The 15168-nt window shown below is 44.7% G+C and overlaps 3 protein-coding genes and 1 non-coding gene across 12 annotated transcripts in view; 3 read left to right on the top strand and 1 right to left on the bottom strand.

Annotated features, from left to right (window-relative positions):
* Y43F8B.3 (BPTI/Kunitz inhibitor domain-containing protein) overlaps positions 1 to 15168 on the bottom strand; it is a gene marked incomplete at both ends in the record, with an annotated part of 16915 nt that extends 1747 nt beyond the window's left edge. The window contains 20 exons of one of the 8 annotated variants that reach the window (NM_001269945.3): positions 326 to 775; positions 826 to 993; positions 1041 to 1199; positions 1361 to 1445; positions 1502 to 2217; positions 2368 to 2505; positions 2726 to 3064; positions 3235 to 3408; positions 3494 to 3643; positions 3747 to 3914; positions 4016 to 4327; positions 7989 to 8242; positions 8608 to 9295; positions 10435 to 10578; positions 10874 to 10983; positions 11706 to 11898; positions 12210 to 12374; positions 14165 to 14271; positions 14434 to 14515; positions 14965 to 15157. In NM_001269945.3, the coding sequence (NP_001256874.1) occupies positions 326 to 775; positions 826 to 993; positions 1041 to 1199; positions 1361 to 1445; positions 1502 to 2217; positions 2368 to 2505; positions 2726 to 3064; positions 3235 to 3408; positions 3494 to 3643; positions 3747 to 3914; positions 4016 to 4327; positions 7989 to 8242; positions 8608 to 9295; positions 10435 to 10578; positions 10874 to 10983; positions 11706 to 11898; positions 12210 to 12374; positions 14165 to 14271; positions 14434 to 14515; positions 14965 to 15157 (4795 nt within the window). Of the gene's footprint in view, positions 1 to 325; positions 776 to 825; positions 994 to 1040; positions 1200 to 1360; positions 1446 to 1501; positions 2218 to 2367; positions 2506 to 2725; positions 3065 to 3234; positions 3409 to 3493; positions 3644 to 3746; positions 3915 to 4015; positions 4328 to 7988; positions 8243 to 8607; positions 9296 to 10434; positions 10579 to 10873; positions 10984 to 11705; positions 11899 to 12209; positions 12375 to 13015; positions 13430 to 14164; positions 14272 to 14433; positions 14516 to 14964 lie in introns of all 8 variants that reach the window. The other 7 variants (NM_001269942.4, NM_001269941.3, NM_001129575.4 and 4 more) reach the window with 7 other exon arrangements.
* Positions 948 to 1097, top strand: Y43F8B.26. Its single transcript, NR_070239.1, has one exon. It is a non-coding gene; the product is annotated as an Unclassified non-coding RNA Y43F8B.26 (non-coding RNA).
* On the top strand, positions 4617 to 6084 carry phy-4 (Fe2OG dioxygenase domain-containing protein; the record flags this gene model as incomplete). 2 transcript variants are annotated; one of them, NM_001129577.3, is made up of 5 exons in its annotated part: positions 4617 to 4758; positions 4948 to 5105; positions 5153 to 5453; positions 5645 to 5812; positions 6005 to 6084. In NM_001129577.3, the coding sequence occupies 5 exons, from the start codon at positions 4617 to 4619 to the stop codon at positions 6082 to 6084; spliced, it is 849 nt and encodes a 282-aa protein (NP_001123049.1). The 2 variants fall into 2 exon arrangements, with proteins under 2 accessions (NP_001123049.1, NP_001123048.1); NM_001129576.4 differs by lacking the exon at positions 6005 to 6084 and having other exon boundaries at positions 5645 to 5904.
* On the top strand, positions 5959 to 7501 carry Y43F8B.19 (Fe2OG dioxygenase domain-containing protein). Its single transcript, NM_001129572.3, has 3 exons — positions 5959 to 6284; positions 6891 to 7289; positions 7337 to 7501. Exons 1-3 carry the CDS (start codon positions 6105 to 6107, stop codon positions 7487 to 7489), a joined length of 732 nt encoding a protein of 243 aa, NP_001123044.2. The 5' UTR covers positions 5959 to 6104; the 3' UTR covers positions 7490 to 7501.

Raw genomic sequence — 15168 nt, 5'->3', positions numbered from 1 at the left:
AAGCCTAAGCCTAAGCCTAAGCCTAAGCCTAAGTGTAAGGCTAAGCTTAAACCTAAGGCTAATCTTAAACCTAAGCTTAAGCCTAAGCATAAGCCTAAGCCGGAGCCTAAACATAAGCGTAGACTTAAGCCTAAGCCTAAGTCTCAGCCTAATGTAATCCTAAGCCTAAGCCTAAGTCTATGCCTTAGCCTAAGCCTAAGCCTAAGCCTAAGCCTAAGCCTAAGTGTAAGGCTAAGCTTAAACCTAAGGCTAATCTTAAACCTAAGCTTAAGCCTATGCCTAAGCCCAAGCCTAAGCCTAAGCCTAAATCAAGAATTCCACCTACCCGGATCCGGACAGCACACGGTCTTCGATCCCCGCTTGCTGACGTGGCAGACATGATCCCTCGGGCAACCAGTATCAATCCCGCACGTCGTCAGCGAGTGGTCCGTCACATCAGGCTTCCCGTGAGGACAGTACCCCCGGTACCCGGGGCACGCAATCTGACACTCTGCCTTCGTCAAAAAGTTATTCTCATTCCCGCCGACGCCGGTGTAGTTGAACGCCATGCACGCGTCGTCTGTAGTGTCGTAGTAGTACCGATCGATCGCAGCGTCACCGACGCCGAGCATGAGCTGCTGATCACAAGAGTTGCCACGTCGCGCGCAGCATACGGTAGATCTGACGTCAGCGCCTCGGTGGCAGTAGTGAGATGTCGGGCACACGTGGTTGTGGCATTGAACTACTCGTCCGTTGTTCATCAGTGGAGATTCTCCTCCGAAGCACGCGGTGGTCACTGGAATCAGATCCTTATAAAGGGTGTTTTGTCTAGACCTGGCGGCTTACATGGCTTACAAGTCTCCTGGCACATTTTCAGCGTCAGGAAATTATTCTCATTCCCCTTGAGCCCTCTGTACTGGAAGGAGAAGCAGTCGCCTTCCACAGGATTGTAGTAGTACCTGGTCATGTTGAAGTTGCCTTCTCCATTCCTGACGAATGCATTGCAAGGATCCTCTGAAAATTTTCGATTCTCAGAGTTTTTGGAGGCTCAGTAAACTCACGATTGATCCTTGGGCAGCAGAAGCTCGAGTTTTGATCCGATGGGTTTCCAGTGTGACAGAACTCTGTCGCGGAGCCACACGAGTTCTTGAGCAGCGGCTTGCACGGCTTGGGTGCTCCGTCCTCGAGGATCACCTCTCCGAGGCAAGGATTGATGAATACTGAACTTGGTGTGAGTAGGCTTGCAGCCTAGGCTTAAAGCCTGTGATAGAGGCTTAAAGCCAAAGGGTTAGTAAAACAGTTAGATCATGCAACAAAAAAAAAGACAAAGTTCCTGTATCCAACGCCGATCAAAAATTTCTGATAGCCCGGACTACTCTACCTGGACACGTCCTCTCGCAGTCTGCTTGGTTCTCGAAGTTGTTCTGGTTTCCGCGTTTTCCGTTGTATTGGAATGGGAGGCATTGCTGGAAATTTTTGGATTTTCGGCCTGAAAGCCTAAAAGCCTAAGCCCAGAACCTACCCTATCATCTGGATTATAGTAGTATCTTGCCAATCCAGCGTTTCCTGTACCTGGCGCCAAAGGCACAGAGCACGGGTTAGTGGCTCCAGGACAGCATACGGTGGTCTCCGGTGTAGCTCCGATGTGGCACCAGAAGTTCACAGGGCAGGAGTCTTTGTTAGTGATCGAGCAGAAGAGCACCTGGCCGGCGGCAGTGGTGGCGGGCTGTCCGATGCATGGATTGTCGAGTGGCTGGCAGGATAGCTGGCAAGCTCTCAGGGAGATGAAGTTGTTCTGATTACCCTTCAGCCCGTTATACACGAACGGTCTGCAGGTCTTGGTCTGCTGATCGTAGTAGAATCGGTCAAGCCGGGCGTTTCCTTCTCCGGTGGACATTGGCAGGTTGCAGGCGTTGGTGGAAGCTCCGGGGCAGCACACGGTGGTCGAAAGATCAGAGCCAATGTGACACCAATGGTTCAATGGGCATGTGTTGAAGTTTGCGGACGCCGAGCATGTCTGGGTTCTTCCGTCGGCTCCGACGAACGGGCGGCCTTCGAAGCACGGGTTTGGTCCACACTGCTCCTCGCAGGCCTGTTGAGTCAAGAAGTTGTTCTGGTTTCCGTGAAGTCCGGAATAGGTGAACTGTTGGCACGAGCCGGTCTGCTGGTTGTAGTAGAAACGGTCCATGAACTGGTTGCCAGATCCGCGGGCCAGTGGGAGCGAGCATGGGTCTCCTTCTGAAAGAAAGTCTGTGAGTATTTTCGGAAAAGATCTTCGAAGGCCTCAAAAGCCTATAAGGGCTTAACAGCCTAAAAATGTCCTAAATAGTCTAGAGGTCTTCAAATGCCCATGGAAGCCGATGTAGGCCCTCATATGCCTGGCCTTACCCGATGGACAGCAAACTGTAGAATCCTGGTTGGCTCCGATGTGGCACCACATGTTGGCTCCGCAAGTGTCCGAGGAGCCCGTTCCCGAGCAGAGGGTGGCTGGCAGAGCGATTGGCTGGTTGCAAGGGTTGGTAAATACTGAAATTTTAAAAGTTTTACTTCCTGCCGAGAATTTATGGAAACCCAGTAGTTGACAGAATCTAACTAAAATGTATAGAAGTAACCGAAAAAGTTAATGAAAGAGTTTGTAGATGGTTGTGTTAGAGATAGAGATAGAAGTGGAGGCTACACACTACAAACTACAAACTACAAACTACACACTACACACTACAAACTACACACATGCACAATCACAAACCGTCACAGGTGGCTGCACAATCCTCCTGGGTGAGGAAGTTGTTCTGATTTCCTCGTCTTCCGTTATAGGTGAACTGCTTGCACTGCATATCTGTCTGATCGTAGTACCATCTGGAAGTCGGTGGAGCCGGTGCACCGGTCACTCCTTCCGACTCTGGAAGACCTTGACACGCTCCGGGATTCGTCGGTGATCCTGGACAGCATTGGTACTCGTCGGGCACCAGACCCAAATGGCACCAGTGATCGGCACCGCACGAGTTCGAGCCGAATGTGCACGGAACGGGCTTGTTGGTGGAGGCGTCAAGCATCGGCGAACCGGTGGGGCACACGTTTACGTACACTGGAATGTGTTGGGGTTTGGGTGCGGGTGGGATGGAAATGGTAATAGCTTCGAGGAAAAGTTTTAAAGACATCATCTAGATCTGAAATAGAGCTTAGTCTAGGCTCAGAGGCCCAGGCTCAGAGGCCCATGCTCAGAGGCCCAGGCCCAAAGCTTCTAGCGCTTCCTACCTGGACACGTCTGCTCGCAAGCCTGCTGGCTCTGGAAGTTATTCTGATTTCCCATCCGCCCGGCATAGTTGAACTGGACACATTGCATGGTCTGCGCGTTATAGTACCAACGTGGAAGAGTGGCTCCTCCGGTTCCGACGGCCATCGGTTGCTGGCAGATTTGAGGGGATTCGACTGAAAAACGCGGGGGTTGAGTTCTCTCAGGGTAACCGGAATTTCGAGAAACGGGAAAAAAACTAGGCTTCAGATGCACACACACCTCGTCCTGGACAGCAAACTGTGGTGTCTTGATTGGCTCCGAAGTGACACCAGAACTGGGCTCCGCAGGTGCTTGCGGTCGCGGAGCACTGCAGAGGGCGGTTGTTCTGAGCCATCTGAGGGTCTCCGAGAGCACATGGGTTGTCGAGTTCTGGAAAAGCGGGGGCGTCAGGGGGTCGAAAACTGGGTCAAAAACGGGAATCACAAGGGTTGGGGTATAATTTTAAAAAATCCTAATTCCTGCTGAAACTCACCGTAACACGTCCGATCACAATCCTGCTTGGTCAGGAAGTTATTCTGAGTTCCCTTCTGCCCACAGTAGCTGAATGGCAAGCAGCACTGAGACTGCTGGTTCCAGTACCAGCGGGAGAGCTGGGATCCTCCGACTCCTCGGTCCAAAGGTTGTCCACACGGGTCGCCGCCTGAAAAGTAGGATTAAGCCTCCTGTTGAAACTTAAAATCTGGTCAATTTTATGATTTGGGATTTCACGGGGGATTTAAAAACACAGCAAACACACGATACCAAGAGCCTTGCAACAGTAGTTGGCTTCAGTGCCAACGTGGCAATAGTGTCCTCCAGGACACACTTGCTGTGGGGAGCACTGCATGTACTGGTTGTTCTGGATGTGGGGCTCGCCGATTTTACACGGGTTTTGGAAGACGGGGCACCGCTTCTCGCAGTTCTCGCGGGTCAGGAAGTTATTCGAGTTGCCCTTCATTCCGCGATACTCGAATGGGACACACTTGCGGGCCGATCCATCAAAGGCCCAGCGAGTTGCGTGGAACTCGCCGACTCCTGGGTTGCGAGGTGGGGCGGTGCATGGGTCGTCGACGGCTGAAAATTTGGAGATTTTTGGAGATAATTGAAGTTTTCGGCGCGGCGAATTTCTCTGGCCATTTCGTTTTTAGTTGGCGGTGCTGTGGTGCACCTAGGCCCTATGCCTAGGCCTACGCCTAGGCATAACCAGATTAGGTTGATCTGCACCAAACTCAAGCCAAATCGGGCCTAATATTCAGATTTAGGCTAGCAATCTGACCACTATTGACACAACTGTGACTCTATGTTTGCTCAGCGACCCTCCATCACCCCATAAGGGCCCAGTTTAATTATTACACCGTTAAAAATGTATCCTATCTATATATTTTTCATATATTCCACCTACATTTTCAATTTTCTCACACCGTTCACCGATGAGACCCTTGAGTTTAACGATAAAATATGGGACAAGTGTGGGAAGGAGCTCCGTGGTGACAGCTCCAGGGATGGTACGACTTACACATGGTGCCAGGCTGCCCGATTACGGTTTGATCTACAAAAAATGCCGGAAGTTTTTGCTCCTTCTGCGTCTCTTCTCCCGCATTTTTTGTAGATCTACGTCGATCAAGCCGAAATGAGACACTCTGACACCACGTGGACTTAGAAAAGTTTCCAAGACAATTTTCCAATTTTTTTAGGGAGACTAGTCTGCTACCGGCTCCACAAGCACCTTTTGATTCGAAAAGTTGAAATTCTAAGCTCCGAGCCCTTCATCCTACAGTACCACAACCAGGTGCACCGGAGACTGGCAAAACGGGCTGTACAAGAGGCAGAAGCTCTGCGATTAGAGCAACTCGTAGGCTTTTGCTCTGAAATTTGCTCCATACCATAAAATGTTTCCAGAAAATCTCGGGTTTCACCACAACCCCCGAAAAGTCCCAAGTCCGAGCCGCCAACGGAACATGGCTCATCCACACAGGCCGTCCGAGCTTCGCACGGATCTTTGAAGGACTTCAGGCTAACATCAATTCCCTGGATTTGAGCACCGCGGAGCCCTGGCAGATTTTGAGCTATAACGCCGATGGGTATTATGCTCCACATTATGATTATCTGAATCCGGCGACAAATGTGCAGCTGGTGGAAGGACGGGGGAATCGGATTGCTACTGTGTTGGTGATTTTGCAAATCGCGAAGAAGGGTGGAAGTAAGTGCAAGCCTAAGCCTACGCCTAAGCCTAAGCCTAAGCCTTACGCTAAGCCTTGACATTAGCCTAGGCCCAAACCTATGCCTAAGCCTAAGCCTAAGCCAAGGCCTAAGCCTAAGCTTAAGCTTAAGCCTAAGCCTAAGCCTGGGTCTAATCTCGACACTTTCCTTAAGAGTAAAATAGAATTTCAGCTACCGTCTTCCCCCGGCTGAACCTGAACATCCGACCTAAAGCCGGTGACGTCATAGTTTGGCTGAACACTCTATCAACTGGAGAATCGAATTCTCAGACGCTCCATGCCGCCTGCCCAATCCACGAAGGCACCAAGATCGGTGCGACTTTATGGGTCCACGAGAAGAAGCAGGAATTTTCGCTTCCCTGTGCACTGACCAACAAACTCTACAACACAAAACACTTTTTCTCATAAAATCGTATTTTTCGGGGCAATAAAATCGATAAAATAGGCGTTTTCTTTTCCATTCCCATTTTTCTATTTGCAAAATGTTCTATATACACATTTTTCTTCTATTTTGCTTTATTATCGCTTTCAGTCTTTTCGCAAAATACCAAATCTACGGGCCTGAGCCGCCAGAATTCATTGGCCAGGACTGGTGGGAAAACGATCACCTAGCTTTATGTGATGACGTCACAATGGACAAATCTTTCGAATGGAAACATGCGGTTTGTTTTGAGTACTTGCAAAACTTTCAAATCGTCAAAGTGGAAGTTGTGGCGTGGCGACCGGGGCTGGTGATCTACAGAGATTTGTTCACGGGCAAGCAAGTGCGGGACCACTTGGAGCTCATGGAGCATTTGAAGTTTGAGGAGCAGGTTGGTTAAGATAGTTATCGAAAAGATCGGGAAATTTTGAATATTGTGTCAGTTGAAAGTTTTTTGATATCTCAACCAGTTCAAAAGTAAGAAGGATTTGAAGTTGGAGCGCTCAGATAGTGTGGGCGGCGAGGAGACGCAGAGTAATCTCGTCGTCTGCGTCTCTTCCTTACCCTCACTGTTTTGTCCTCTCTACTTTAAAAGGCTATATCTCCTCAATGGTTAGAGGTAGGGAAAAACTTTCAACAGAGGAAATGATCAGATTTTTTTGCTTTTTAAAGGTGGAGCGCTCAGAGAGTGTGGGCGGCGAGGAGACGCAGAGTAATCTCGTCGTCTGCGTCTCTCCCTTACCCTCACTGTTTTGTCCTCTCTACTTTAAAAGGCTTTATCTCCTCAATGGTTAGAGGTAAGGAAAAACTTTCAACTGAGGAAATGATCAGATTTTTTTGCTTTTTAACGTGGAGCTCCCAGAGAGGGTGTGAGGAGACAAAAATCATACATATAGGGATCGTCTTTTGAATGGCTATATCTCCTCGATGGTCGGAAGTATCAAAAACTTTCAACTAAGAAAATGTTAAGAAAATTCCCAAGTTTGAAATTTTCCAGCTAGTAGTCAACGATGACGGCAACGACATAGTCTCAAAAATCCGAAGAGCCAACGGAACCCAGGTCTTCCATGAGGATCACCCGGCAGCTCGATCCATCTGGGACACCGCAAAAAACCTACTTCCCAACCTGAACTTCAAAACCGCCGAGGACATCCTGGCTTTGTCCTATAACCCAGGTGGCCACTACGCCGCGCACCACGACTATCTGCTATACCCCAGCGAAAAGGAGTGGGATGAATGGATGAGAGTGAATGGGAACCGGTTCGGGACCCTTATTATGGCGTTTGGAGCAGCGGAGAGCGGTGGAGCAACTGTTTTTCCCAGGCTTGGAGCTGCAGTGAGGACGAAGCCGGGTGACGCGTTTTTCTGGTTTAACGCGATGGGGAATTCGGAGCAGGTGAGCTTTGCGCCAAAAGCCGCCAAAAATTTAATTTTGCGGATCAGGAAGATTTGTCGGAGCACGCTGGATGTCCGATTTACAAGGGTCAAAAGCAGATCTCCACAATTTGGCTCCGCATGAGGGATCAGCCAATTTTGGAGCAAACGCTGAGCTCGGACTCACTTTCTGCATCTCTACTTTTTCCGGGAGAATTTTAAAATGAAGTTTTTTTAAATAAATCAGGTTTCAGTAACTGCGTCTCTATGGCAAAAACCTAAACCTAAGCCTAAGCTTAAGCCTAATCCTAAGCCTGAACCTCTCGCCTAGGCTTAAGAATAGGCCTGAGTTTAAGCCTAAGACTAAGCCTAAGATTAAGCCTGAGCCTAAGTCAAAAACCTAATCCTAAACTTGAGCCTAAGGCTCAACCTAAGCCTAAGCCAAAGCTTAAACCTAAGCCAAAGCCTAATCCTAAGTCCAAGCCTAAGTCTAAGCCTGAGCCTAAGACTAAGCCTAAGATTACGCCTAAGCCTAAGCCTGATTCACAGCCCAAGCCTAAGCCTGAGCCTGAGCCTGAGTCAAAACCAAAGCCCAAGGCAAAGCCTGAGCCGTAGCCTAAGCCTAAGCGATAGCCTTAGCCTAAGCCTCAGCCTAAGCCAAAAACCTAAGCCTAAGCCTAAGCCTAAGCCTAAGCCTAAGCCTAAGACTAAATTAACTAACCATTCGGACAGCACACTGTAGTCTCCTTGGTCTCTCCGTAATGACACCACTGCTGGGACGGACAGGACTTTGTGGCGGAGCATGGGACAAGTTTAGCCGAGTGTTTCAGGGAGGACATGGTGATTGGGCACGGATTCTGCTGGACTGGACAAGCCTTTTCGCAGTCTTCCTGGGACTTAAAGTTGTTCGAGTTTCCCTTAAGCCCACGGAACATGAACTCGTCGCACGTGCGGCTTTGCGCGTTGAAGTAGAATCTGGAAATGTATGGGTGGGCGTAATTCTACAACATGTTTTGCTCCTTTTTTCTGTAACTGGTTCATGGGGGTCTAATTTCATAAGCCTAGAAGGTCCAATCCCAGGGAGCCCAGACTAAGTTAACTGTGACTAACTTAAAGGTGCCAAAACATTCCTGAACGGATCACGTGGTGTCAGAGTGTCCCATTTTGGTTTGATCTACGTAGATCTACGAAAAATGCGGGAGATGAGACGCAGAGTTCGCAAAAAATTTCCGCATTTTTTGTAGATCAAACCGTAATTGGACAGCCTGGCACTACGTGACGGCTGAGGACTGTTAAAAATTAAAATGAGCAAAACGCGTTGTCGATGTTGCTTGACCTACCTCGCCACACTGAGTGGTCCCTCTCCCTGAGCCAAAGTCTGCGTACACGGATCAGCCTTCCCTGGACAGCACATAGTCGTCGAAGCATCAGGCCCTGGGTGGCACCAGTGAGTCAATGGGCACGAGTTCACGTTCGCCGAATCGCAAGGCTGTGGTTTCCCATTCGGCAGGAGATATGGCTCCCCAGATGGGCAGGCATTGATCCATACCGGGCACGTCGCCTCACAATGCTCGCGGAGCAAGAAGTTATTCTCATTTCCTCCCTGTCCAGTATAAGTGAATGGCTGACACTGTCGAGTGTTGGAGTTGTAGAACCATCGGGAGAGATGATGGTTGCCGGAGCCTTCCTTGACAACCAGCGAGCACGGATCACCTTCTGACTGGCAGCAAACTGTGGTAGCGTCGTCGTATCCGAGGTGGCAGAAGTACCCGGTGGAGCAGGTGGCTCCCTGGTGGCACTGGAACGGCTTCTGCCCGACTGTCATGATTGGTTGGCCGATTGCGCAGGGATTGGTCCAGACGGGACAGGTGCTCTCGCAGTGCTCTTTGGATTGGAAGTTGTTACGATTTCCTTTCAGACCGAGGTAGTTGAAGGCGAGACACTTCCGTTGGGAGGCATCGTAGTAGAAGCGGGTGAGGGCTGATGGGCCCTCACCTTGAGTCATCTCTTCTTCGCATGGAGAGTTTCCTGGAAAAATTGGTTGTTGGGATTGAAGATATGGAGGGGAGGAACAGCAAAATCACACAAAGCTGGATACATTTTTTTTGGCAATAAATTTAATATTTCAGACAATTTTCAGTCAATTTTCGGCGGGAAATTCAAATTTGCAACCGATTTTTGGTGGGAAATTTAAATTTTCAAGCTATTTTCGACTGGAAACTCCAGTTTTTGGTCAATTTTTTTACGGGAAATTCAAATTTTCAGTCAAATTTTAGCCGGGAAAATTCAAATTTTCAGTTAATTTTCGACAATAAATTCAAATTTTCAGTCAATTTTCGGCGGGAAATTCAAATTTTTATTTAATTTTTTACGGGAACTACAGATTTGCTTCTCAAAAAAGAAACTAATTTCGGCCTAAGTTTTAACAATTTCAGTCAGAAAAAGCCTAAAAATTGGTTAATTTTTGCTGTAAAAACTCGAGAAATTGGGCTAAACTCCAGTGGAATTTTGGAATTTTTCACCAAAAAAAAAACACCAAACTATTTTTATTTTTTAAATGAAATCAAACATTCTACAATTTTTTATCAGATTTATTTGGAAATTTATTCATTTCCGCCGAAATTAGTGATTTTCGCTTAAATAAAAGAGCAAAAACGGCAAAAATTTGTCTGAAAATTCAATATTTTAACTAAAATTTTACAAAATTTTGGCTCAATTTTTAATTTTTGAGCAGAGCAAAAACCTATTTTTTTTTACTTAAATATTTCAATTTTTGTTTCAAATCGCTCAGAATTTCCTGAATTTTATCAATTTTTACTCAATTTTAACTACTTCCACCACAAAACCATTTTCCATGCGTTAGTACAACATTCCCAACCAAAAATGTTGAATTTTCATGCTCCAAACACCAAATTTGACCTACCGTAACCCTGAGTACCGTAACCTGGACACCAGAACCAATAACCAAGACCTTCCACCCAACATAAACCACCAAAAAATATCCTGAAATTAAGTTTAAAGTTAGAAAAAAACTGGGGAAACTGTTAGAAAAGTTGCGGGAAAAAAATGCTCACGCGGTTAGAAGTTTCGGGATTTTTGGTTAGAAATTACTGAAATTTAAGATTTTTTTTCGACATTTTTCACATATTTTCAGCTTCAAAGCATACCAAGAGCCTGGCAGCACACAGAGGTAGTTGCGTCGGCTCCGAGATGACAGTAGTGGCCAGCTGGGCACACAGTTGGGCTCATGGCTGAGCACTGGACGGTGATTCCTTGAGAACGGTATGGAGAGCCGATTTTGCAGGGGTTTACTGAAAAAAAATGAGATTAAAATTAAAAATAAACTATGAAAAAAGATAAAAATTGATAAAACTAGATTATTTTAAACATTTTCGAAAAATTGTCCGAGTGGCGCAGTGGAGTTTTCCTCGAATTTCCTTGCGCTCACGCGACCAGGGTTCGACCCCCCATTCGGGTCAAATTTTTTTGTTCGATGTGGTATATTAGATAATTTAAATTTAAACTCAATAAAAACATCAGAAATTTGAAATTTTGAGTATTTTCCAAAAAAAAATCATTTTTTTCAATCATTTTTTCGAAACTCGCCCAAACAAGACTGCTCGCATTCATTTTGAGACAAAAAGTTGTTCTCATTTCCTTGGAGTCCACGATAAGTGCATGTTGAGCATTGTTGGGTAAGCGGGTTGAAGTACCATCTGAAAAATTTGAATTTGACGTGGAAAATTGCTCGGCGAGCTCGGAGAGCTCTTTTTGGTTTACACATTAATATGGGTAGGAAAATCTTAAAATTGAAAAAAAAATCAGAAAATTCAAGAGTTTTCAGATTTTTAGGAGAAATGTCCGAATGGCGCAGTGTGATTTTCTTGATTTTCCTTGCACCCACAATACCGGGGTTCGACCCCCGCTGTGGCCAACATTTTTTTTGTTTTTGTTACTTTACTTGAAAATTTAGTTGAAGCCACTATGACAATCTTGAAAATAAAAAAAAAAGAAAATTTTGAAATTTTGGGACGAATGGCGCAGTGGGTTTTTCCTTGATTTTCCTTGCGCCAATACGACCGGGGTTCGGCCCCCGCTGTGGTCAATTTTTTTTTTGTTTTGTGATTTGGAAAGAAAAAAAGTTTTTAGACAAAAAATGTGTGAATAAATTTAAAAAAAAAAGATTTTTTTAAAGAAAATTTTAAAAAATAGGAAAATCAATTTTCCTGGAAGTGAAATTTTTGTGCTAACTTTTTGTGCTGTAAAGTGAGTTTAAACAACATTGGTAATGAAAATTGATCAAAACCGCCAGAACAAATACATTTGTCCGAATGGCGCAGTGGGGTATCCCTTAAATTTCCTTGCGCCCACAAGACCGGGGTTCGACTCCCGCTGTGGTCAAACTTTTTTTAAAACTTTTTTCCCTAAAATTCATTACCTCTGCAAATTCGAGTTACCAATTCCAACATTCAACGGTTGTTGGCATCGATCGACGGCCGCCGGCTTGGGGCAGCACACGGTGGTCTGTGTCTGGGCTCCGACGTGGCAATAGCTTCCAGTACCACATCCCTGACCCGGAGCACACGGAGATAGTGTTGCACCACCGGTAACGGCACATGGATTCGGGCTTTCTGGAAATTTATTGATTTTTGGGGGATTGGGAATTATTGGATTTTTGCACCACCAGCTACCCTTTGCACATGCCATAGAGGTAAAGTTTTGTAATAATGTTGTGATAACCGACACCGGGAACTAGGCTATATGAAATACCAAAAAATATAGATATAAGAAAGCAAATAGAAAGGAAAAGATTAAAATTTGAAAAAAAAAATTCGAAACATTTTTTTTTTCTTCCAAAAATTTTTTAACCAAAAAATGTTAATTATTGATTTTTCGTAAATATTCATGCATGATTAATTAGTAGGGGGTGCAGTTACACAACCTGGACACTGTGCTTGACACTCTTCAAGCGTCTGGAAGTTATTGCGATTCCCGCCGGTGCCAAAATACTGGAATTGCTCGCAAATCCGGGAATCCTTGTTGAAAAAGAAGCGGGGCAGTTGGACGGCGCCCACGCCCGGTTCCTTGTCCTGAGAGCACGGATCGACTGAAAATGAGCACACACTGATTTGAGGGGGCGAGTGAGTTTTAAGTTGATGGGGGGGGGGGGGGGGGGGGGATTTTACACGAGGAATAAGCTGTTGAATATGTGGAAAACACAACAACACACACATCTTGATCAGAATTTGTTTGAAAAATCTGAAAATATCGATTTTTGGCAAAAATGTTTGAATGGCGCAGTGGGATTTTCCTTGACCCCACAAGACCAAGGTTCGACTCCCAGTGGGGTCAAAATATTTTTATTTTCTGTTTTGTACTAGGAAAACTACTTTTGAGCACAAATGTGTGTAAAGAACACTAAAAAATCTAAAAAATTAATTTGTTTGAATGGCGCAGTGCGATTTTCCTTGCACCCACGAGACCGGGGTTCGACTCCCCGCTGCGGTCAAAATTTTTTATTTTGTGTAATTTACTGAAATAACTTTTTTCAGAAGCAAACAGGCAATAGATTTGAATTTTTTAGCAATTTAATAATATTCTGAGAAAAAATGTGACTTAAAAAAATTTTTTCCAAATTTTTTTTTGTAAAATGTTTCAAAATTTTCACAGCACACAACAAAAAAATTTCAGGTAAGAATAAAAAGCAATAAAAAGCTCAAAGCGACCAAAAACAACACTGCTAAGAACCTGTTGAAAGATAGACGACAGGAGGAAGTTGAGAAGTTGATGACGTCACCATCATCGTCGGTGGGGGCGTGGCCAGTGTTTGTGGCTCGGCGAGCCCACTAACTCCACACGAATTTCGGCACTTGAACTCCGACTCAAACTGATTACCATAGCCACCCAGTCCCTTATAAATAAACTGTCGACACTGTTTCGCCGGAGCGTCGTAGTAGAATCGGAGGAGATTCGAGCTACCGTAACCCTCGGAGTACGGTCGGAAACAGCACGAACAGAGGACGGGCGGCATGGAGAGGTAATGATTGAGAGGATTCGGTTGAAAAAGTACGTCGATTTGTGTGGAAGTTGGTTGGAATACAGAGAGTTGAGGTGTCGAGAAGACTATTTGAGAAGAAGTTTGAGAAGTTGTTTGCGAGGATGCTAGAACACTTTTTTTATACAGTTTAATTTTTTTTTACATTCAAAATCCTATAATAAACAAGTTTTTACGCTAAAAACCACGAAAAAAAATTCGTCCGAATGGCGCAGTGGGATATTCCTTAAACTTCCTTGCGCTCTCACGTCCAGGGTTCGACCCCACGCTAGGGTCGAATATTTTTGTTTTGTGTTATTTGCTAGAAAAACAGTTTATAAAGATTGTAGTTTATGTGGAACCAAAAAAATTCTCAATTTTTTCTGAGAAATTTGATGAAAACTGAAAACTTTACCGAGTTTACCGAGTTTACCGAAAATTGCTCGGCGATCAAGTTAAATTTTACGTGAATTTTGTTCGATAAATTTAGTTAGCACTAGTTTTTAAACAAAAAGTTACGAAAAATCGATAAAAATGTTTTGGTCCGAATGGCGCAGTGGGAATTTCCTTGGGCCCACAAGACCAGGGTTCGACCCCCAACTTGGGTAAACATTTTTTGTTTTGTGTGATTTGCTAGAAAATGTAACAAAAAAAAATTGGATTTTGGGGTACAGTACAAAAAACTGAAGTTTTGCACAATTTTTTCAAGACATTTTTGGGGATTTTGAGAAAAAATGAGCCATGTGGCGCAGTGGGAATTTGCCTGTAAACAGAAGGTCTTAGGTTCAATCCCCACTAGGGCATAATTATTTTTTCTACATTCTGCAAAGTGAAATTGACATCTAAACCCGAAAAATGCTCACCTTCGCAGGTCGATTGGCACGTCTGGAACGTCTGGAAATTGTTTCCGTTTCCACAGCAACCGGACCAATAGAACAGCTCACAACGTCCGCGGACTGGGTTATAGTACCTGAAATTAGGTGAAAAATTGGGTTAGTTATTGATTTTCAAAAATTGGAAAAGTTTAGAGATTTTCAACAAAAAAAATTGAAAAATTTGAAAAAATTTTTTTTTTTTTTGAATATCCCAAATTTTCTCTTTTTTCAAAAATTGAAAAAAAACAACACATTACCATCTTGGAATTCTGTAGGGTCCAGTTCCAATCTGACGTGGCAGGGTACAAGATTGTCCAGATGGAGGTTGTGAGCGGCTGGCTGAAAAAAAAACTAGACATTTTACTAAATTTTTATTATGAAAATCAATATTCTCGTGCTAATACCTTAAAAATGACACCCATATCGAGTAGTTTCCGTTAATTTTGAAATTTCAAACAATTTTAGCTGGAGATACAGTACCCGGCGTGGCGGGACCCAAAATATCAAAATCGGCGGAACCTAGGCATTATGGACGTTACTTTGAAGCGTTTGTGTGTCAGATTATTAAATAAACTAGAAGTAAAATGTATAAAGACTGAGAAATTAATAAAATTTTAATTTAAAAAAATGTTCAAAAAAATTGTCAAAAAAATTTTGAGCTTCTGAATTTTACCCCTATCAACCAAGCTCCGCAGAATCCGAAAACTTTAGAAATTTTCGAACACCTACAGTACCTATCGTGCCAGGACCCAAAATTGTAACAATCCTGAATCTACAAAACCACTTACATGGTGATGAAGCAGTCGCATACTGGTGATAACTGATCGGAGGATTATTTTGTGATGAAGTGGCGGAGTCGTTGGTCTTCTCAGGTTCATTACCGAAGAACATTGTCTTAAAAGAGCCGATGAGGCTGTCATCGGCTGCTCGAACTGCCACCACGGCGCATAGTACTAAAAAGAGCCACCTGAGTGGAGGCATCGTCCTGCAAC

Source organism: Caenorhabditis elegans, chromosome V, assembly GCF_000002985.6.
Source record: "Caenorhabditis elegans chromosome V".
In the NCBI taxonomy this organism is placed as follows: Eukaryota; Metazoa; Nematoda; class Chromadorea; order Rhabditida; family Rhabditidae; genus Caenorhabditis; species Caenorhabditis elegans.
The sequence above is the reverse complement of the archived record's forward strand: the minus strand, read 5'-3'. Positions and strand labels throughout refer to the sequence as shown.